Source organism: Podospora anserina, chromosome 3 (assembly GCF_000226545.1).
Source record: "Podospora anserina S mat+ genomic DNA chromosome 3, supercontig 3".
In the NCBI taxonomy this organism is placed as follows: domain Eukaryota; kingdom Fungi; phylum Ascomycota; class Sordariomycetes; order Sordariales; family Podosporaceae; genus Podospora; species Podospora anserina.
The window spans coordinates 370130-391852 of record NW_001914833.1 but is presented as its reverse complement, the minus strand read 5'-3'; the positions used below and the strand labels follow the sequence as shown (position 1 = coordinate 391852).

The 21723-nt window shown below is 54.5% G+C and overlaps 8 protein-coding genes across 8 annotated transcripts, besides 1 other annotated feature; 3 read left to right on the top strand and 5 right to left on the bottom strand.

Moving 5' to 3' along the window:
• Positions 1-11: 11 nt before the first annotated feature.
• PODANS_3_10520 (uncharacterized protein) lies at positions 12-692 on the top strand (the record flags this gene model as incomplete). Its single annotated transcript, XM_001903542.1, has 2 exons — positions 12-114; positions 226-692. The coding sequence occupies 2 exons, from the start codon at positions 12-14 to the stop codon at positions 690-692; spliced, it is 570 nt and encodes a 189-aa protein (XP_001903577.1).
• Positions 693-1612: 920 nt separating this feature from the next.
• PODANS_3_10530 (uncharacterized protein) lies at positions 1613-2505 on the bottom strand (the record flags this gene model as incomplete). Its single annotated transcript, XM_001903541.1, has 2 exons — positions 1613-1856; positions 1919-2505. The coding sequence occupies 2 exons, from the start codon at positions 2503-2505 to the stop codon at positions 1613-1615; spliced, it is 831 nt and encodes a 276-aa protein (XP_001903576.1).
• A 1008-nt stretch (positions 2506-3513) lies between these two features.
• Positions 3514-3585, top strand: a tRNA (tRNA-Cys).
• An 888-nt stretch (positions 3586-4473) lies between these two features.
• On the bottom strand, positions 4474-6360 carry PODANS_3_10540 (uncharacterized protein; the record flags this gene model as incomplete). The annotated part of the gene is made up of 3 exons (XM_001903540.1): positions 4474-4656; positions 4714-5559; positions 5617-6360. The coding sequence occupies 3 exons, from the start codon at positions 6358-6360 to the stop codon at positions 4474-4476; spliced, it is 1773 nt and encodes a 590-aa protein (XP_001903575.1).
• Positions 6361-7469: 1109 nt separating this feature from the next.
• Positions 7470-7931, top strand: PODANS_3_10550 (uncharacterized protein; the record flags this gene model as incomplete). Its single annotated transcript, XM_001903539.1, has 1 exon — positions 7470-7931. One exon carries the CDS (start codon positions 7470-7472, stop codon positions 7929-7931), a length of 462 nt encoding a protein of 153 aa, XP_001903574.1.
• Positions 7932-8192: 261 nt separating this feature from the next.
• PODANS_3_10560 (uncharacterized protein) lies at positions 8193-11876 on the bottom strand (the record flags this gene model as incomplete). The annotated part of the gene is made up of 1 exon (XM_001903538.1): positions 8193-11876. The coding sequence occupies one exon, from the start codon at positions 11874-11876 to the stop codon at positions 8193-8195; it is 3684 nt and encodes a 1227-aa protein (XP_001903573.1).
• A 1559-nt stretch (positions 11877-13435) lies between these two features.
• Positions 13436-15399, bottom strand: PODANS_3_10570 (uncharacterized protein; the record flags this gene model as incomplete). The annotated part of the gene is made up of 2 exons (XM_001903537.1): positions 13436-14364; positions 14430-15399. The coding sequence occupies 2 exons, from the start codon at positions 15397-15399 to the stop codon at positions 13436-13438; spliced, it is 1899 nt and encodes a 632-aa protein (XP_001903572.1).
• Positions 15400-16097: 698 nt separating this feature from the next.
• On the bottom strand, positions 16098-17925 carry PODANS_3_10580 (uncharacterized protein; the record flags this gene model as incomplete). The annotated part of the gene is made up of 2 exons (XM_001903536.1): positions 16098-17589; positions 17651-17925. Coding segments are annotated over 2 exons (1767 nt in total), but the record flags the coding sequence as incomplete, so codon positions are not given.
• Positions 17926-19289: 1364 nt separating this feature from the next.
• PODANS_3_10590 (uncharacterized protein) lies at positions 19290-19877 on the top strand (the record flags this gene model as incomplete). Its single annotated transcript, XM_001903535.1, has 1 exon — positions 19290-19877. One exon carries the CDS (start codon positions 19290-19292, stop codon positions 19875-19877), a length of 588 nt encoding a protein of 195 aa, XP_001903570.1.
• Between the last annotated feature and the right edge of the window lie 1846 nt (positions 19878-21723).

The window sequence follows — 21723 nt, the reverse complement described above, 5'->3', positions numbered from 1 at the left end:
TCGTCTGCGAGATGCCGAGCGCCACCGATGCCGGGGCCATGCGGGTCGTTGCCTTTGCCGTCTGGGATACGCCGGCTTCGCAACACAGGGTCCAGGCCCACACCGGGAGCTTGGGTATGTCATTTTCTTCAGCTTATCCCATGTGCATATGTCCATTGTGGTTGTCTTAGACATCACGATACAGGAGAAGAAGAAAAGATCCTAACCGCAACCCATGTTACACAGAGCCGCTCCCCTCCCAACAACCATCCTCCCTCGGCGTTCCCATCACCATCGGCCACAAGGACAGAATGGACGCTTTTAAATCAGCTTGCGTTCGGTACAAGGCGTCCTTCTTCGATGCGAAATATAAAAGAGGACATGTCATGCTCAGGATCCTGCTTTGCCACCCCGACTACCAACGTCGGGGGGCAGGCAAGGCCTTGACAGAGTGGGGGATTCAGGAGGCACAGAGGTTGGGATTATACACCACTGTGTTTGCGAGCCCCATGGGACTTCGCCTCTACACCAAACTAGGCTTCACCGAGATCGGACGATTCAGAGTCGAGGTGGAAGGTGACGAAGAACATCTAGAGATCCCTGCGCTGGTCTTGAGCCCGTCAGCCGGGATATGGGAGAGTGGGAGGAAAGCGACTTGTGGGATGGTTACGGGGGCGGGTTACAATGGTGTTTCGTCGACTGTTTGCGCGTGATTGCCGAGCAGTGTCTTCATGGTGGGTGATTCCTTTTTGTCAGAGCAAGCGAGGCATATTTTGGCGACATTTACACGGCGTGACACGATTTCGAGTTGGATCTCGTTTTGTTCTTTTGTTTGAAGATCATCTTGGGGGTTATATATTCTTACATGGCTGGCTGGCCGGCAAAAACATTACGCATTGCGTGTTGGTTGCACAAAGAGGGGTGCGGCGGTTCGTTTGGTGAACCTTACACTTGGTGTATCATGATTATTGGGCATTTCTTTTCATTATCGGAGCGGGCGGACACGTCTTACGCATGCAGTTGTACAAAGCATTGCCGTCGCCATCCTTTTTCTACCATCCTGGAGGGAAGACTTGTTGTACTATTAGGGGTTGTGGAGATATGTGTTACAGATATGAGATCATTGCTTACATAGGTATCTTATGCATGAAGAATGGAAATAGATGGAGGCTCAAGTGTGGTGAGAACGATATGTATTTACTCTGTGGACAGGAACTTAGAGACTGTGATGAAATGATACGGCCTTACAAAACAGCCAATCCACGTTACGAATATCTTTCTAGACCATGTGACTAATTTGGAGGGTTTCTTGATGATCTCAAGAGGCCTGTTAATATGTATTCAAGTATGACATTGTATTTGCACTCAACAATCTGATATGAAGATACCTTCCTCAGCTCTCTTGTCATAGCTTCATGACTTCTACTGGAAAGTGTAGACCAGCATAGTTTCCATTAGCGACTGAAGCTACTTATCAGAAACAACTTGAAATGCAAACTCATTACCAGACTAGCAACTTCCTATTTCCAACTCGGCCAAAATCTCCTATTACTTCAACACCCACATCATGTGATGCCAACCGGTTATTATCCTTCTCAAACACAAGCTCAGAGAGCTTCACACTTGAGAGACTTTAGCCATCCACACTGGGGTTGAAACCGGGGACCGAGTTACCAGCAGCCTGCCTCAAATTGTCGGCAAAGTCCCTGTCACCCAGCTTGGGCCGGATGCCGCCGTCTTTGCTCCAGTTCTTGCCGTCCAGGACCTTGTTCCTCATGGCAACGCTGGGCCAGTGGTTCCAGCCGACCAGGCGGCCCAGGAACCATTGGCCGGTGTGGTTCTCGATCTTGTCGTCACCCGCATTGGCAGTGCGGAAGCTGTTTTGGTTTCATGTCAGTGGATTGTTCTCGATTTGGTTGGAAGAAGGAAAGGATCTCACTTGTGCGTTCCAGCACCCTCTTTGTGATAGACCATCTTGACTCTGGTGTCATCCTTGACCCGGAAGCTGTTCGTCGCTCGGTCGTGCGTTCCGTGTCTTGCCCCAGAGACACGGCGGGGTCTGTCGTTCTGGACAAAGACAATGATGTTCTCCCACTCGTGGCGGTGGCCGCTGCCGCAGGCCCAGAGGTCCTTTTCGAAGTAGTACTCGTACATGATGGCGCACCAGCCGTTGTTGCACCGCATCCGGGAGTAGACGTTGTTGTTCTCGAGCCGGTTGAGCTCGCGGCAGTTGTGGTGAGGGCAGCCGCCTGTGCCGAGGCCGGGGTTGAGGTTGGAGGAACGGTCGACGGCCGAGGTGTAGTAGCAGCCGTCTTTATCGAAGTCGATGACGGGCTGGAAGCGGTGCTCCATGGCGTGGGCGCCAATGGGGATGGAGCCGCGAATGTCGCGGGAGACGAGAACGGTGCCGTTGGGGGTGATGTCGTGGTCATTGTTGAGCTCGCCGACCAGCCCAGGAGAGGGAAGGGGGTTGGCGAGGGCCGTGAGGGTGCTGCCCAAGAGGGCGAGGGTGGACAAGAGCTGCATGTTTAGAGGAATGTTGTGTGAAAGAAGCTGGGATGTTGATGCTGATGATGTGACTCAAGAGCCGGACAGGAAGAGGACCTTTATATCTCAAAATTACCCATCTTGATGGCCCCTCCTGCTGACCTGGATACCCTAATCACATGTAAGGCTGTCTCTCACGGGTCCATTGCTCGGCCTTATTCTGGAGAGCCCACGACAGGCAACGGCATCCTTCTGTGAACTCTGCAAAGGCCTGAGAGGTGTCACCTCCTCACACACCATAAAAGGAAAAAGAAAGGAGGGATGATAACATCAGGCTTCCAGTTTACCAAGCCTATGTCTCACTGAGCCTCCTCGACAGCTGCCCGTTTAAGATGGCCGGTCAGATCGGCGGCTGCCAAGACAGCAGCGCACCGCAGGCCATTCGACGATCTAGTACGACTGTGCCGGCCGCCGACCAACAATACAGGCAGGAGAAAATGAAGTCTTCACGAAATGAGATGCATTCGACGGCGACCGCCGCAGTCACTGCGTGTACCTGAATCACCACGATGGAATGCCAAGAACTATTTACGAATCGCAATGTAGCCAGGAATGTCGGGATCTCAGATCGACGGGGGCTGATGTCCATCGTTGATGTTGTGACATTTATGGGATGTCCGCGTTGGTCGTCGCTGTGCTCACTAGTAATTGTATGCACGCAGCATCCGCAATGTCTCGGCCGAGGCTGTCAGATGAGAAAGGCCGGTAGTGATGTCGAGTTGTCAGTTTTTAGCTTCGACGGCATTGTCCGCCTTCGCTCCTCCTGCAGAAATCTTTTCGAGGATTCAAAAGGGTAGATGTGGAAATAAGGTTATGCATCTGTGAACCGTTCTCGTGGCCATATACCGAGCGGCGTGGTGAGCTTACTGTGGAATAGGTGGTGGCCAGTCACCCCCCAATATGACCCATTTTCCAACTTGGTGTTCTCATTCAAGCCATCCACACATAACGGCAAGTTCCTGCCCGTAAGACATAAACAAATCACCTGGACGAATAGCTCAGGGGTAGAGCAACCGGCTGCAGTCCGGTAGGTCACGTGTTCAAATCACGTTTCGTCCTATCCTTTTACCATTTTCTTAATAACCTACTGGTGTTATTTTCGAAAACTTATGCTCAGTTGCAGCTCAGTACTTTTTTTTCCCCTTCTTAGTCTAGGGTCCTCAATGAGCAAAAACTAGGGGTTGTTAGTACAGAGGCAGCGTAGCGTGCCTACGTACATCCTGCCATTCCAAATTCCAATATTTTTGACCAAAACCCCCCACACATTTCGCCCGGACAATATTGGAATTGCACCAAGCATGGCAATAAGATATTTACACCATGGCAGGCTGTTATTTCCGGACAAGGAGAGTAACAGGCTTTTCCATCTGCTACAGGCTTCGCTTCACCGCATCAGCACGGCCACGAATCAAAAGTGACGATGGCCAAAATAGGCGATATCGGAATCCTCACAGGATGACAAGGCACAGAAATGGAATTTTGCCTTCCCCGCAAAGTCCATACATGGCAGTTGGAATATGCGGTTGTGCATGGTTCAGATGGAAATTTGGGGTGACATGTGGAGGCGCAGTCTATCGGCTGTGTGTCCTGGCACACAGCTAGGACTCTCACGGAATGACATGCTTCCTGTGTTGTGACGCAATAATAAGCAGCGAGGCAGAGTTTCAGTGAGTACCTAGTTCCATGTCCCACGCTGCGAGTCGTGGCTTGTGCTACAGCACGGTCGGCGTCTCCATGTTTACTAGGTATCTTGGTTATAATTCAGTTAACGTATTTAATCTAACAACGTGTTCCAGAGTCGGTTCAGGCTGCGGGCGTCAAGATGGCGCCGCTCTACCAAGGATGCTGGTTGAATCTCAACCGACCGGAAATGGATGATAGTAATCATGATGTGGGTATAATGCAAACAAACCGCCCAAAGAAAATAAAAAGAACAGATTAGACACGCTATATGCCGCTTCTGTTCTTTCCCTTCATTCTTCTTCTTTCCTCCATGTACTCCTCATACGTGAAGACGTCGTCCTCGGCTATTGTTGGGACCGCCGTCCTGATCTCTGGCATAACTGTGCCCTCGTCGCTGTCTTGACTCTGCGGGGGCCCATATGGGTTGTCGTACGGGCGAACCCAGGCCTGCGATTACGGTGTCAGCCAGGAGGGGTAGGGGCTTTCAAAGTCGATGATGCTTACCCCTTGGTTTCGCGGGGCCTCCGCCGTCCCCATTGGGGGTGGCGCATAGCGGCCTTCTTTCATAACCCCGGCTCCCCCATACCCCGTGTAAACCCCAGAGGCATAAGGCTCGTAGTATGCCATTTCTGGTGATGTCGGATACCCTGTCGAAACGGACCCATAACTCCGACTCGAGTCGCCTTGCAGCGACATGGCCTGTGCAAACTGGGCACTCAAGAGGTCCCCCGGATCACTTTCCTCCTCGCCAAAATCCTGAAACTCTCCGCTGTCGATGATGTCCAGCTGTTTCTTTGCCGACGGTCGCTTCTTGGGGTCGTGACTGGCCATGGCGCGAATGAGTTCGTAGCCTGCTGTTTTTGAAATCGAAATGATCCATTTGTGCAGGTCGGGGGCGCGAAGTCGGGAGCAAGCTGCTCGGAAGTCGGAATTTCGCATCCAGACAATCGTGGCAAACAATGACCATATGTCGACTTTGGTTGTCTGTTTCTTTCTGTAGCAAATCTCAGGGGCCATAAAAGGTTCCGTGCCAGCCGCAGTGATGGCCCTCTCGGGATCATTGGAGAGCCCGAAATCGCCCAAGCAAAACCGATAGTCTCCATTCTCGTCAAAGTCGAACAGGATATTGTCCGGTTTGACATCGCGATGCACAACGTCATTGTCGGCGAGGCAGTTGAGGGCTAGTAGAATCTGGTACAGAACTTGGTTTGAGAGCTCCCATCGATCTTCTTCTGTCTGGATCGTCTCGCACAGGTCCTTGAGATTTCCTTTTTTCAGAGGCATAAAGATTTCGCCCCAGTTGTCCTTTTCACCGCCGCCTGCCGAGTCAAGAATCCGCAAAATATGTGGCTGTTTCATGCACGTTAGCTGCGCCATTCTGCAGAGGGACAACTGAGGAGTGCGTACATGTTGTCTCAAGGCCTTCTTCTTCAGGTTGTCAACTTCTCGGGTGGCGAATGTCAAGTGCTTGCCGGTCAAGTTGTGAAACTTCTTGACAGCAATCATCTGTCCCGTCTCGGCATCTAGCGCCGAGTAAACCGTACCGTATGAGCCACCGCCCAATTTCTCATGTTGAACGTAACGTTTTATTCTGGATTCTTGCGGCCCTACAAAGTAGGGTTCGTCTTTGTGAAAGTGATACATCCCCTCAGAATGCCATTGTATCTCGAACTGACACCACTTGGTGTTGTTGCTGCCCGAAGCGAACGCGACGTGAGTATTGATACCCCGAGCAACCAAGACGGATCTCGGTGAAGATTCGCTCCGAAATTTGACAGTATAACCCCAGCTATTTGGAGCGCCAAATGGCTTCACCGAGCTCGTACTAGAATAATCCCAAAGCAGAACCGCCCCTGTCTCCGGCACGAGCTGGAAAGAAGCATGAAGGTGAGAGATGTGCGGTAATCCCCTGCGGGGTCGAGGTTCAGAGATGTGGATGTCGGGCGGGTCGATATTGGGACCAGGACGACCCAAAGTGTAGATTGTCTTCTCGGGGCTCGATAGATTTACTAGCAGACCGACTGGGTTGTTATCTTGGTCGTAGTGCAGGTGTTCATAGTTGGCGCTGAGTGAGGTGGCATAACGGGCAGCGTCGTCGATGGGAGCGAGGACGAAGATCGGCCCGGTAGAAGAATAGGAGCCGTCGTCCATCATAGGATCAAGATAATGCGGGGCCGGGTCGGTAGTAGTGTGAGCGACGATTTATCTGTTGCCATGTATACATATATTTCCTCTCCTCCCAAAAGTCCAGTCTCACGGTGAAGATTTGGCTACCATAGGGTCTGGTCCAGGGGACAAAATAACGTTTGAACAGGCGGAGTTTGACGCCAAAGAGGAAGTTGAATGGCAGAAGTGGTGGTTGCCGGAGAGAGGGGTGGTCTGGGCATCATTGGAGCTAAATCTGTGGCATAGGTAGGTCGAGAGCTCACATGGTCTCGGGATGCGGGGGCAGCCGCAGGACAAAAAGGCCCCCTTGGCCGCCCCCCCCTTCCTCTCGACTGATGCAGCCCGTTCTTTGCGAATAGTCGCAAATGATAACGACGCAGCCGAAAAGCTGCCCATTGGCCACTGGCCTTCCCCCAGGCGGATCGATGCCGTCGACACTGGCACTGAACAGGGACTGGGCAGGCTCACTGCGGCTCTGGCCAATAAACATGATCCAGCAGCGCCATTTAGGCGTCAAACTGAGCCCAAATGCAACGTCTGTATTGTGAAGTTTGGAATTTCGAGATCTGTCCGAGTATGAGCCACATGCGAAGAAAGACAGTAACAGACGGCACAAGCATGCAATCACCTTCATATTGCCGTAGGAAGGTCATCCCTAGATATGACGGCACATGATGCATCTTGTCCTTAATGAGTTCGGCAAACACACTGCTATGGCCCTGCGGCCCTGACGCCGGGCTGCGTACAGGAGGCTGCGTCGGGTTGTACAGATCAGAGGCAGAAAAAGAGGTCGGTCATGGATGTAAAATGGAATTTCCAAATGGCCGATGCGGATCCAGCCTTGATGAATTCCAGTTTGTACCATCTTCTCGAAGGCGCTTGGGCCATCTGAGGTGGGAGATCGTCAATGGGTCCACAGAAGCGGGTCAAGGCCACCACCGCCGACCAAGCGCTGATTCCGTCATCCCCCGTCTCGGCAATCTTTCGCCGCTGTCCACTGTAATTTTTCCATATCGACACCCATTGCGCCAACACCACCACACAAGACCAATCTACCGACTATTGCTCACAAGAATTCACAGACAAACCTCAACATGTCACGCCTATTTTCTCTTGGTTCCTTCATCCTCCGGCCTCTCCGCGCCTCATCCATAATCACACCCATCGCAACGCGCACCTACGCCGCCTCTTTCCTCCAATCCTCTCCCTCTCCACCCCGTCTTCCAGCAGACCAGCAAGCCGAGTTTGAGCGCCTCCAACGAGCCGCCGAAGCCGCCCTCTCCTCCCACAACCAGGTCCCCGCCGAACAGCCACTCTCGACGTCAAGACACGTCTCCTCCCCCTCTACCGACCCTGCCCAGCAACCAGCAGAAGCAAAGACTGCCCAGCCAGAAGAAGAGCCGACCTTTAGCGGTGGCATCAGGAAGGGTGCCCCTCCCGAGTTTGAAGGAGATGTCAACCCCAAGACGGGCGAAGTGGGCGGACCAAAGAACGAGCCTCTGAGATGGGGTGACAAGGGTGATTGGAGCTACAATGGGAGGGTGACGGATTTCTAAAAGGAATGGAGCAGAGGAAGGTGTCATTTCTTGTATCGACAGTCTGTACAACAAAAGCGCTGCCTTCATGAGAGAGCAAGCCAGTAATCAAGAACTAAAGGCCATACACAACACACTGCAACGCTTGATCCAACTGACTACCTTAGGTATCTATCTAACACGCTGTGAGACGAAACCACTTTAAGTAATCCTCAAAACACTTCGAACTCTGGCCACAAGCTTCGCCCAAACAGTCCCAGCAACACTGACTTGGATATCTCTCTACACGGTGGGCTCAGGGGCGGCTGTTTCCACCGGGACTACAGACACCTCTGTCCCAGATTCTGTCGCCTCAACAGCCGCCGGCGCTTTTTCTGTCACAGAAACCCCATTTTCTGCCGGTCCTGTCGTCGTACCCTCACTCGCACTCTTGCTGCCGGTGTCTCCGCCCTGCTGCCCATTCACAGCTTCCTTTGCTCCTTGCTGCGTTTTCGAATCATCCACTTCCATTTCCTCTGCGTTGCGTTGCGGTTGGTTCTCCTTGTCCACTTCGCTGGGCGCCTTGCTGACGGGTCCTTGCCGCTCCGACCCTGCCGCACTGCCGTTACTCGTCGCCTTGGCCCATGCAGGGGTCAGCTCGATCTCTCGCAGCGCCTTTCGTATCCTTTCGCGTCGTGCTTTGCCCCTGAGCCTGTTCTGCGACTCACCCCCGTTGGTGAGCCACCTGATTTCGGTGATCATGTAGCTGATTCCGTCGTGTGTGGCATTGATCCGTGGCCTGCCGTCGTCGGCGGATGCGAGTGAGCCGCCAAATTCTCGACTCTTGATGCCGAATCGCGTTGTGGAAGCGTACTTCTCCAGTCGGGGCAGAATCACAAGCCTGACGTGTAGGTCGCGGTTTTCGGGCACTGCCATGGGACCTGTCTTGGGCGGAGCGTCGAGAACAATGAGGTTGGACGGAGTGGGTGTGGATGAGCGCCCGTCGGTAGCAGCCTGTCGCCTGGTTTCCTCCCGCACGTCAGATATGCTGTAGCCTTGGTCGAGGTTGAGAAGGTTGATGTTGACATCCCTATGCCACTCGCCCCTAATCCACCCGCCATGAATGCAGGCGGCAATCACATCTGAATCGTCCGTGTATACCTCTGTCCCCCACAACGCTCTCGTCCGCGTAATTTCCTCGCGAACGTCGCTGCTCAGATGCTCTTTTCCGATCTTGACCGTGAGCGTACAGTTGAACTTGTCTCGTATCATGTCAAAAGGCAGTGGCTCCATGGTGGACTTGAACGGTGTTCGTGGTGGTCTCCCTGTCCGGGGGTCCTGGGCCCGAGCCGGTTGGAGCCGTGGCTTGTAGACAACATCTCCGAGGTGTGTGCGCGGGTAACCCGCCACCGCCTCCAGCACGGCTTTTGACGAGATGATTTGTTTCGGCTTGGGAAGAACGACAGGAGACGGGCTCCGGGGTGGCGGGACAGCTTTGGCTTGGGCCGGTCTAGGGGCTGCGTGATGGTGGTGGTGATGGGCGTTCGGAAGTTCTCTTCCGAGGGCAGAGGTCGGGGAAGGGACAGGAGTAGAGCCCTTTACGTGTTTGAAGGGGGCGTTGGCGGCACTGGCAGGGGATCCTGTCTGGTCCATACCATGATGGTGATGGTGGTGATGATGACTGCCGACGTTAGATGCTTGACCTGGGAAGCCTGGGGCATGGACATACTGATGATGGTGGTGCGCATGCGTCTTTGCCTTCTTGGCACGGCCACCCACTGGGGTCGATCTGCCTGTGCTACCCTCTTCGTCTCGAAGATCCTCCTCCTTCAACTTCCTCCTCTTCCCACGTCCAGGCTTCGCCATCTCCACAACCGGTTCGTGCAGGGGACCATCCGGCTCCTCGCGGCGGAGCAATCCCATGGCATTGAAGGGAAGCTGCGCACCTGTGGGAACAGGGCTGGAGATGGCACCCACACCGCTACCAATACCTGAAAACATGCGACCAAACTCGCTCTTGATGCCTGGTTCACCGGCTGGACCCGCCAGCTGGGGCTGGGCTCCTTGCACCGCTTGCGGCAATGGTGAGATGCGGCCCTTTCTGTTGATTTCCTGGATCCCTAGTAAATTTCGCTGGTTTCCATGTGGCGCATTGAGCTCCTCTATGCTCCGGTTACGAGGAGAGTCGTACATGGGTGGACCACCCACCCCGCCGTACGCGACAGACGGAGGTGGAACGGCTTGGTCCTCACGGCTTCGTGGTGGGAGCTGTTGCGGGTGTGGCTGGCGGTCAATGTGCATGTGGTTCATGCGCTGGCGGTCCGGTGAGTCGTAAGACTGGGGATGTACAGGTCCAGGTGGGGGGATGGCGTTTTGGTGAGGAGGCATTGGATGGCGTTCCACATATTGGTGAGGGCCGTTGTTGTAGTGCGGTCCGGAGGCAGGAGGGTACTCTTGGTGTCTCGGAGGTCCATGATGCATGGCAGGGTCGTAGGGAGCTCGCGCTGGCTCGTAGCCAGGCCTTGGCCAGTGATTACCCTGTTCCCGCGGTTCTGGAGGGCGACCGTAACCCTGCTGAGCCCGTTGTTCCATCTGCCGCGCATATTCTTGCGGATGCATGCCATGTGGTGGTCGTCCTGGATCGCCACCGGACATGGCCCTCTCTCGCCGCTCTCTTTCCCGAAACTCCATATCCCGCTCATGACGCTCCCTCTCCTGCCTTTCCCTTTCATGTCGCTCCCTATCCGGCATGAACCGCTGTTCTTCATACTTGAGCACTCTGATCGGACGTTCGGGGTTGTATTCCTCGGCCGGAGCTGGCCGTAGTTGTTCTTCTCTGTGTCCATACAATTCATTAGACGGTCTGGTTATTTCCATTCGGGGATGTCCAACAGGCTGGAACGATTTCGGCTGGCTGTTAGGCCGAGGAGGCACGCTCGTGTTTGGCATTCGTGGTGGCTCCCTAGGATCCCTTCCTTGCTCGTTGAGCGACATCGGTGGCCCGCTTCTTGGAGGATAGGCCTGTGGGGTGCCATAGCGTTGTACCTCTGGCGTCGAGTTGTAGGCCTGAGGAGATGCTCCGGCCGGCGCTCTTGGATCGCGGCCATCGTACATGCGATGATGTTCTGGAGTTTGTGGTCGTCGAAATGGCACGTATTCTGGCGGTGCAGCTTGATGCATTCGAGGAGACGCATGAACAGGTTGTTGATTGTAGCCAGGACCAGGACCAGGACCAGGACCAGGACCAGGACCAGGACCGGGACCAGGACCGGGACCGGGACCAGAACCAGAACCAGAACCAGGGCCGGGGCCGGGACCATTTGGAGGTGGTCCAGGCGCGTACTGTGAGGGCTCCCTGTTGGCGAGCATCGAAGAGATGGACATGCTGCTTCCAGGCTGACCGGTCCTCGTCAGCGATTCCAGCGCGGGTAGTTCACGTCCTCGAGGAAAAGCGGATGGGGGTCCAACTTGGACAGGAGGAGGGCGCGGTGCTGGTGGACCATAAGGGCCTCCCATTTGATGGACGCCTGGTCCACCTTGCTGCTGCTGCTGTCCCTGCTGTTGTGGCGGCGAGGATGGTGGCGGCGGCATGGCGCGAGTCATGGCTGGACCTGAAGCTATCGAGGAGGTGCTCGGATGTCGCGAGTGTGTCGACGGCGGCATCGGGCCGGGACCAGGCTCGGGACCACCATACTGTCTCGCGCCCGGGTAATAGGGAGGCGGATCGGAGGGTTTGCGCGCGTGCATTTCGGAGTAGGGAGGGCCGGTGGGCTGCGGAGGATGGGAGGGATGGGACGCGGGATGGGACGGCGGATGTGGTTGAGGGCCGTGGGACGATGGATGCGATGATGGCGCGGGTGGATACGGAGGTTGCGATGTCGCTGGGTTCGCGTTTGCTGGCGGGAATGACGGTCGTGTAAAGGGCGAGGCGGCAGCGTTCCGCGAGAAGGGGTGCTGTGGTGGTGGTGGTGGTTGTCTTGGGTCCATGGCGCGCTGTGAGCTCGATCGAGGAACAATGACGGAGGATCTTTTGAATTTTCTTGGGCCGTTTCGTTGGTCACCTCAGCCTCTCACAAGGGAGAGCTTGCGCCGGCTGGCAGCTCTCTCGGGATCAAAAGGCGCAGCTTATGCAGGTAGGTGAGGTGGCCCCGGTGTTGGACATTAGCAGACAAACAAGGCCAGACACAATCTCTCTCTCGGTCGGCAGCGAGGGTGAGGAGAATGAATGGATGGACGAGGATGGAGAAATGCACCGGACCAGGCATAAATTTTGCGCCCTTGTCCTGTTTCTGGTGCTTCTGGGGAAAGATGCGTGACCACCCGACCCCCGACCTGCAGATTTCGGTTCCGCACGGGCTGCTTTGGAGAGATGGCCCAAGCTTGTCGCATCCCATCGGTGCTGATTGGCGGGCGCGCCGCAGCCAAAAAGAGGGACGCGATGAAAAAGCCGACTGGTGCTCTCTCCACCCAAGGATCCCGCCTGGGCGCTAGCGCATTGGAGGGTTGGACGCCAAGGGTCCCCCGTCCTGGCCCCCGTTTTGTGCTGCCAAACCGCGATCGACGATAGTTTTTTTTTTCTTTGGTCAGGCACAGCACCTACACACTCTTCACAGTTCAAGCAATTTGACTGTGAGATGTCTCTATTCTTTGGCGAGCTATCTCGTCTTTTTAGCTCACGTCACTAATTGCAGGTGTAGGTTGGGTATGGAGCTGCGATAAGTGTGAGAGTCTGGTCTGGATCAAACAAGTGGAGTGCTTTTGGCTAGGTTGGGCGGTGTACGAGTAGCTGATGCAACACCAAGAGCTGGGGAAGCTTTTGCTCGGCGCGGGCCATCATCGCATCACCACCACCCACCACTTTGACAAACAGGCCCAGTCTTGGCGCCCTGAAACAGAAGATCAGGGCAACAGTCAATAAAGAAACATTTAATCCCAAGAAAATCTCTCCAAAAGCCCTCTCTTCTCACTTTGTTGCCCACACTCTCATCTCGTGCTCATGATCAGGTATCATGCAGCACAACAACCACCAGAACAAGATTCTGCATCATGACCTGCCTCGACCGAACTCCATACATGTACACATCCTCGCACCGCCTTGCCGCCTTGCATGAAATAAACAGCCCAATACCACCACGCTGCTTCCCGCCGGTTATTCCCATCAATCATGAACCACCAAAATTGAAAGAATCTGTCAAATGTCAATCTGAGCCCAACGACAAAGTGGAGTCAGCGTCCCCCTTCCCCCCGGCACATCTCCCCCTGAAGCCGGTGCCGCGGTCAACCAGCCAGGGCTCCATTTTTAGCCACCGTTGACTTTGGTGACAGCCTCAAACTCAAAGACACCGATCAACGGGCAATGCAGCCACCCTCCCACCCACACATTCCACTCACACGTCATCCAAGCCCGTTACACAAACCTGAGAGATGCACATGCAGATGGACCCAGATTGCCCCTCACGTCTCTTTCAAAGTGAGCGACTCAATCCCTCATTAACTCTACAACTAAACTATTAATTACCCACTAACACTGCCCTTCCCCTCTTGCTCTAGGCATTGGCAACCCCCGGGGCCGCCAGCTGCAACAGTCTTCCAAACTTGGGCGTGCCCAACCCCGTCACCGGATCCCAACCCACCGTGGCATTCCAGGACGCGCCGCCGTACCCCAGCTCCTTACGCCTTCGGCACCCGACTCCAGCCCCGGCAACCACATCGGTGAAAGCATCCGAATTGTTGTACAACCACGGGTTCAAGAACCCCAGCGACGGCAACCCCAGTGTATATCTCGCCGCGTTCAACAGGCCCACAATCCCGGCCACCACCGGCGCCGAAGCGCTCGTGCCTGACAGCAGCGAGTTGTATCCCTTGTCAATGACATTGAAGTTGGACCCCTGAGCTGAGATGTCCGGTATGGCCCTGCCGCGGGGGTCAAAGTAGGGCGCATACGTGTCTCCAATCGTTCGCAGGTACGGCTCCACGGCCGTCCTCTGCCACTGCGGTCTTGGGTGATACATGCTGAAGCCGCCAGACGAGAAGCTGATGGCTTTCTCGGGGTTGGTGAGGTACGTGGCCCCCACCGAGGTGACATAGGGGCAGCCGGCCGGGAAGGTTGGCTCAAAGAAGGTCGCATTGTCCGTGCTACGGATGCAATGCGTGCCTGGACCTGAGTCCCCCGACGCAAAGATGACCGAGACACCACGTCCTCCGAGCTGCATGAACATGTTGCAGACCTTGACGGCGTAGTCACGGGGAATCGACTGTTCCTCTTCGCCGTACGAGACCGAGATGACCTTGGGTATCTTGTCGTCGGTCTGGTTGAGGAGGTAGGTGAGCCATTCGAGATAAGGCTCGTTGGTGCCCGGGGGCTTGGGCTGGGTCTTGGTGGGGATCAGGGGACCGCGCCCGCCCGTGCTGTATTGGAGTATGGGAGCAGGGTGGCTGACTGCGTGGATGTACTGGACATCGAGGTTTGCTTCACCTGTGCGGGCAAGATACGTATGTGAGTCGGCAAGCACTTTGAGAAACGGCCATGGTACTACTCACCACTGTCACGCCAGCTATTTTGATCATCCAAACCGCCGTTAACCAGCTCGACAGTGAAGTTCTGCCCCTGCGCTTCTGGAATATACCTGCTCTGAAACGTCTGGAAGTCGTCATAGCGGGCGTACTGCTCCAAAAACGAAGCAAATGCAATCGTGTTCTCAATCGAATCTGTGGGTTTGTACTTGATGTCGTACAGCCACTTGAGACAATCCGGGGTGATGGTAAGGTTGCAGTTTGCTTGGCCGGCGGCGGCAAGCTTGATCTTATTGGCAGCATTGGCATCAAGATGGTGCATCTCGAAGATGGTGGACCGTTTGGCAACAGGCTGGCCGAACCGAGTGGTGGGCTGCACCAGATCAATGTGTGGTGCCACCTCATCTGGCACCGAGTAGGCAAGTGTCCGCAGCTTGAGCTCGATGTTGTTCTCGACGTTCCGATACCAGGCAAAATCCGTCTTGAGAAGATGGCTGGCGTTTTCGACCGTGGTGCTGAAGGTAACCCAGTCATTGTCGGCAACCGCAGTCTGGATGTTGTGATCCTCGAGCCAACGGGTGACGGCGAGAGTGGCTGACTGGGAGGGAGTTGTGTAGGACCTGAGCTCATCGCGGGTTAGGTGTCTGCCGTATTTGGGATGTCCGGGAGTCGAGATATCGAGGACGGCTTGTTCCAGGGCTTCAGCTCGCTGCTGTTTGAGGGCAATGCGAAGAGATACCGTCTCTTCTGGCAACGCTGGACGGACTGATTCCCACCCCCTCGGGACAGCTGCAAGACTATCCATCACACGGGCCGAAGTCGCCGAGGCCACAGCGGCCACTAACAGAAAAGAGCGTATCATGTTCGAGGCAGCTGATGTATCATGGGATTGGCTCGTCCCGGACGGTCTGACGAGGGCGTTCTTATACCTATTGTGGCATCTGTGGAGTGGAATTGCGTTGAAGTGGCAGGAGCACGTGTCAACACTGTGCAGCATCGCACATGCGTAGGCATTGGCGGGTGTCACTCGGCTCTTGCTACATGTTGCCGCTTCTTTTTTTGGACGGAAGCCGCCATTTCTCCCAGGAGGAAGAAAAAAAGAGTTCGCGTCAAGCGCATTCCATTATGGCGGTCGTGGGCTCGAGCCAAGCGCTCGCCGGCATGTCCATCAATAAGTGCCTTCCTGGCGGGATGAACTGGCTCGCCGTCAGCGGTGTGTCAGGGCGGCTTCAAAGGTTTACTTGATAGATGTTCGAGATGTTCGAATTCCTTGTTAACAACGCTTTCTTCCAAAGTCTACTCAGAATTTCCCGGAGGCCCTCATCTCCAATAATCGTCCATGACCCCCGCGGAGCCTGGAAACTTCAGAGGCGGCTCCCTTCTCCGGCAGGGCGGCTCTCAGCAGAAATGAATCATGTCTTGGCATTATTCTTGTGTCATGCCAACAGTCCAAACCTGTGTCACGGAATCATCCCATCCATTCCTCCTCCGGCCGCCTGTTACCCGTCAATCTTCACAATTCACACGGAAAAGTGCTCAAATGGTCAGAATCATCATCATGCTTCATAGTTCAAAGCTCATGCTGCCAAAGAATTAACCGAAACAAAAACATGGGTTACTCCAAGCGCTCCCAAACTCCACTGTGCATACGGCCGCAAGAAAGAAAACAATCCTTTTACACACCCCTCAAAACCTTCACACCGCCCGGTTGACCCTTTCTTCCCTCGACTCTGTGGCTCCCAGCCCATTGACGCCATCGGCCTTCTTTTCTTCATCAACCACCCGGCTAGGCCTGCCGCTTGGTACAGCGGTGGTCCGGTCATCCAAATCATCAACTCCGCTGGCATGCTGAGCCCGGTCGTTGTGGAAGAAGTCTTCGTCTCTGTTCATGCGTGTGACATATCCAGGGGGCATCCACTTCTTGGACGTCCAGGGCTTCAGATCAGGTTGGCTGTACATCGTGTCGACGTTCTCCAGACTGAGACTGACCGACTCGTAGAGGAAGAAGTACACCAGCAGTGCGCCCGCGATGTTGGTGGCGACAAACACAAAACCGTAGGCATACCCAATGCCATCGGTTGCAAGGGGCGTGAGGAAGGAGATCATAACTGAGAACAATATCAGCATCGTGTCTTTGGGTAAGGAGGCCAAGTACTCACAATTTCCAAGCCAGTTGCCAGCAGTGGCCAAGGAGGCCTGCTTGGCACGGGTGCGCAGAGGGAAGGTTTCACCGATGACGACCCAGCAGATCGGCCCCCACGTGACAGCGAAGGAGGCAATAAACATGGCGGCCGACACGATCATGAGGATACCTGAAGTCCGGTTGTTCTCGGGATCCAACGCAGTGCCCATCGAGGCGAACACAGCGAGCCACGCCGCCTGCCAAATGGCGCCGATGAGCAGAGGCCACCGACGACCGTACTTTTCGACGACATATAGGCCATAAAAGGTGCAGGCCACATTGACGGCGCCCAAAATGAGCTGTGTTTGGATTGGATCTTCAATGCCAGCCGACTCGAAGATGGTGGCGCCATAATAGAAGAAGTAGTTGACGCCGGTCCACTGCTGAAGGAAATGGAGCGAGATGCCGAGAATCGTACGGTACACCTGTTTGGGCACACCATTGGGCTTTGGCACAAAACACTCGGCCCAGGACCCGACGCCAACAGCACGCTCCTTTTCAAGAATTCCCTTCATCTCCACCATATCGTCCTCGATAAGCTGGTGTTGAGGGTCGTTCTTCATGCCACGAAGACGCGCCAGTGACAGACGAGCTTCGTCCCACCTGGATCTGGCGGCAAGCCATCTTGGGGATTCGGGAACCAACAAGATACCTAGACCGAGGGGCAAGGAAAAGGCGATGCCCAGCCCAATGACAATCCTCCACGAAGCGGACTGGTCCTCAATCTCCCTGACGCCATAGTTGACAAGGTTGGCGATGAGGATACCGAACGTGATCATGAGCTGGTACGAGGCGACAACAGCACCACGAATCTCTCGGGGTGAGCACTCGGACTGGAACATGGGAACACCGACAGAGAGGTTGCCGACGCCCAAGCCGGCCACGAAGCGGCCCATCATCATGTGGACCCAGTGGTTCATGGCGGTGATTTGAATGATGTTGCCGATGATGAAAACACCGACACCGAACGTGAGACTCTTTCTACGGCCCCACCAGTCGGCAGTGCTGCATAGAGAATTAGTTAGGCATACTGGTGCTTTTTGATTTTGCAACCGACAGAACATACTAAGAAGCGCTCAAGGCTCCCAAGAGTGTACCGATACTCATCAACGAGACGAGCAGGGACTGAATGATGGGCTGAAAGTCTCGGCCCTCCGGCGTGTCGACCTGACCGAAGCGATCTTTGAAGTCTCGGAACAGCAGCATGCCCGAGATCTGGCCGGTATCATAGCCAAAAAGAAAGCCGCCGATCGAGGTGATGGCCCCGAGGATCAGGGCCTCAACACCACAGTCGGCGCCATTGACGCGTATGGACCTTGGAGGATTATCAGTATAGGTAGCCTATCGAGAGATGGATTGATGAAGCTCGAGACTCACTTCTTTCCGAGCATCTCGGCAGCTCAGCTCGTCGTTCTGGTCGTCAGTTCGCCACTTGTTCTTTCACCACAGGAGAAGAAAAACACAGATTCTTTGTGTGGGTGAGAGATCACCAAAAGTGGAACACAGAATTACTTTCTCGAAAATGTCTTTGGAGCCGCTGGCGCGGATCCTCATGAATATATCCATCACTTGAGACAGGCTGACCCAAAAGGGTTGACGATCGTACTCTTCCCCGATGATGTCACGGGCTTACCGCCGCAAGCAAGTTCACGGGCACTGAGGGTGGTGGTATTCATCATCCATCAGCGGCAGCACTATGCACGCACTCTACTATCCATGCGGCAAAGCGGCACTGGGGTGCTTGACCTGAGTGAAAACTGAAAGGGGCCGAATAGAATGGAGAAAAGCCACGGCATCATGCCGAAGATTGGGGGGTGCATTGGGAAAAACAAGGGACTTGAGGATCATCATCCACCAGCCCAAGGGAAGCAAACAGGAGGAATGTTTGGTGGTTTGGATGGGATGTCGTCCAATCGGACCCCACCTTCACCCCTGTCGGTGACGCAATATTGCGGGGCTGCCGTCCCCACAAGAAATCCCTGGGGTGCAGCGCCCACCTAGCGCCTGGGCGTCCGTCAGCTGGGACGAGAGCCTTGAGACTGGACAAAGAGAGGGCAAGTACGGAGTAGATGAGGGCGTCATATCAGGTCATGAGACTGTTTGCTTTGTTGTGGTGGTTGGCCCTGTTCCCAGGAGGATTCGTTGAGGCTCGGTCAACCAGGACTGATGCTTCGTACATAGCACCCAGCTTGGGAATATATTCAATGGTTGCAGAAAGAGACTCTCAAACCCCGTAACGCTCTTCCCCTGCACAAGATCTTGGGACTTTTTTGCCAAATCATCTTCGCAGAGAAGAATGTAGCAAAGAGCAGGCACGTGGCAGACTGCCGTGGGGCAACGAGTCTCCAGAATGATCAACGCCCGGGTTAGGGTTGCTACTCACGCTACTGTCACGACAGCATCCGGACTTTTTGATCTCCAGCTTTAATACTTGCCAACAAGCGTTATTGTCGGTGTGGAATCACCACGGCTGGGTGTCTCGCAATGCGCACTCAATTTTGGTCTTTCGGTTGGCCCTTTTGGTCGTAGTCTTCAAACACTAACATGGGTGCTAGTATCGGCGTAGAGTCACCACCGTTGTCAACCTGCATTTCATATGAGCAGTTCTCAACATAAAAAAGTTGACAAGCCCAAGACTTTTGGAGTTCACACACCAATAGTTGCTTGAGGCTCAACAGCACACCACCACCAAAAATCCAGACAAGATGGCTGAGCTCACCAACGACAACCCCAATAGACCGCTCTTTTTCTACTTGACGGGTGCTGCCTACGGCGAGTTCTCTCAGTGGTACAGCTGCTACTTTAGCATTTCCGTCGACGAAATCTACTCTATAACTACCAAACCACCCTCAGGCGACATCGATGGAGCCCAAAAACTAGAGTTCAAGACCGCCGAACAGTTCATGATGTACCTCAAAGCGGTGCAGTTCGAGGACCTCGCCATCGCAAAGAAGATCCTGGCGACATCCGACCCAAAGGCGCAAAAGAGACTGGGAAGACAAATAAAAGGCTTCAACGATGCTGAATGGGATCAGATCAAGCAGGATGTGGTGGTGAGAGGGAACCTGGCCAAGTTTGGGCAGAACGAAAGACTTCGAGGAGTGTTATTGGGGACAGGCGTTAGAGAGTTGGTCGAGGCAGCAAGCAACGACCGGATCTGGGGAATTGGCTTCACTGAGAAGCAAATGGTGGAGGGGCCGGTGGATAGGGAGTGGTGGGGGGAGAACAGACTGGGGAAGGCCTTGATGGAGGCTAGAAGAAGGCTGAGGGGGGAGGATAAGGTGCTGGGCTGAGGAGTAGTAGAGCAGAGAAGAAATGACCATGACCCGCCCCGTTGTCTCGGACTTGAACTGTTACAGATCAGCATCATGTGAAGAAACCATCTGTTGCTGGTTACCACGCCGCGGGAGTGCTAAAAGACGGCATGGGAGCGCAACGCGTTGGTTCCAGGTTGAAAATGCGGAAATGGTGTCTTTGGTGGTTGGAATGCGAGTCTTATCGGGCCAAGAACCGAGCAGGCTGCCTAAGGTTTCGTCCCATTTCCTGGACTTGCACTAACAAATTCAACCCCCTCTTAAGAGAAGGCTTCTATGCCGCCCACCGTAAGCCCAGCACCAGACACGTCAGGGTATCACCCGACATTCAGCATCACTCCACGAAGCCGACCAGCTCCTATCTTTTCGGCCAACATTGCCAGGGTAATTGCCAGAGGGGATCACTACGAATTGATTGCTGAATATATCATGCCATCAATATTGACCTTCTTTCTTTCCCCCTCTTTACCATGTATTCACTACCTACCTGTTCAGGGCATCTCGGGACCCATCTACGCTATCTGCGACGGACAGCAATTTGATGCACCAACCGACGGTGGGCAATTTTGTTTCCCAACAGCATCCAGCATCACAGCTTTGGAGTAATCAAGGTATGGAGAAATCCAGTTCTCTGCTTCCTGAATATTATACTGACCTGCTTGTTTCCCCACCCAGACCCAGGGCTCCTCTGTCCCCTGCCTCGAGTGAGCAGATAATAAGCTGCCTATCCGCCGATGCCGAATTTTAGGGTCTGCTTGCCAGCTCCCGTCGCCCACCCACCCACAGCGGTGGCTCTCCGCCCCGTCGTTCCCCCACACTTTGCTTCCGCCTTGCCATCAACACTTGTCTGCGAACTTCGTGGCCTGCTCAACATGTTGACGGTGGGCATGACCAAGAGGGCGCAGTCCTCGCAGCGAAGATGCTACGGACATTGAGGGCTTGCGACATTGCAACAAAAGACACCACGAGCAGACCCATTTTGAGCGACTCGCCAACCGCCAAAGCCCGCCACCCCCTGGCTAATGCCACTGGACATTTCCTCCAACGGCCGTTTTACGAAAGAGTTCCTCTGCGGGGCTGAGAACCCTGGTACTGTTAGGGCAGTCCACTGGAAAGAAAGACAACAAACAAATCACGATACTGGACGGCACATCACGACACGCCATGACAACCAACAAGCTCAACGCTACAAGCGTCGCACACATGTACGCGACATGGTGAACAAGATTCCTAGGAAGCAAGTCCTTCAATTTTTCTTAATTTGCCTGTACGAGGACTTGGCTCCGCTATCACTCCTCCACTTCGCTGTCTTGCTGGAAAAGGCAGACGGCCCAGTGAGGCTTTGTTGAGGAAGAGCGCAAAATTGCTCCCGAAAAAAAGCCCATGACTCCCCTTTGCTTTTCTTGCTAAGCCCCAAGCTGCGGCTGCCGGGTCGTCGGTAAGATATCAGTGATGGATATGCTGAAAAAACCGATCTCCGTCCAATGACAGCAAAGCTTGCAAAGGTTTACAACCCCACCTCTACTCAGACATTTCCCCGCCCATCTGGGCCCGATGAATGAGCAAAGTTGCTCCGAAAAGGTTTCAACTGCTCCAAAGGAGCCAGGAGGAAACACGCCGCCATTTGCCATCTCATTCCTCTACTCCCCGCCGTGGTGCGACGGTGAATCATGGCCACAATGTTGGCCGTCTCAAAGCTCTGGGTGGTATCCGTGAGCAAGAGAACCCATCGCGCATGACCACAACGTGCTGCGACGTTGCCGGCGACCCAAGACCGTGGAAGTTAATAATATGGTACAGACAAATATTCCTACAGGCCAAAAGG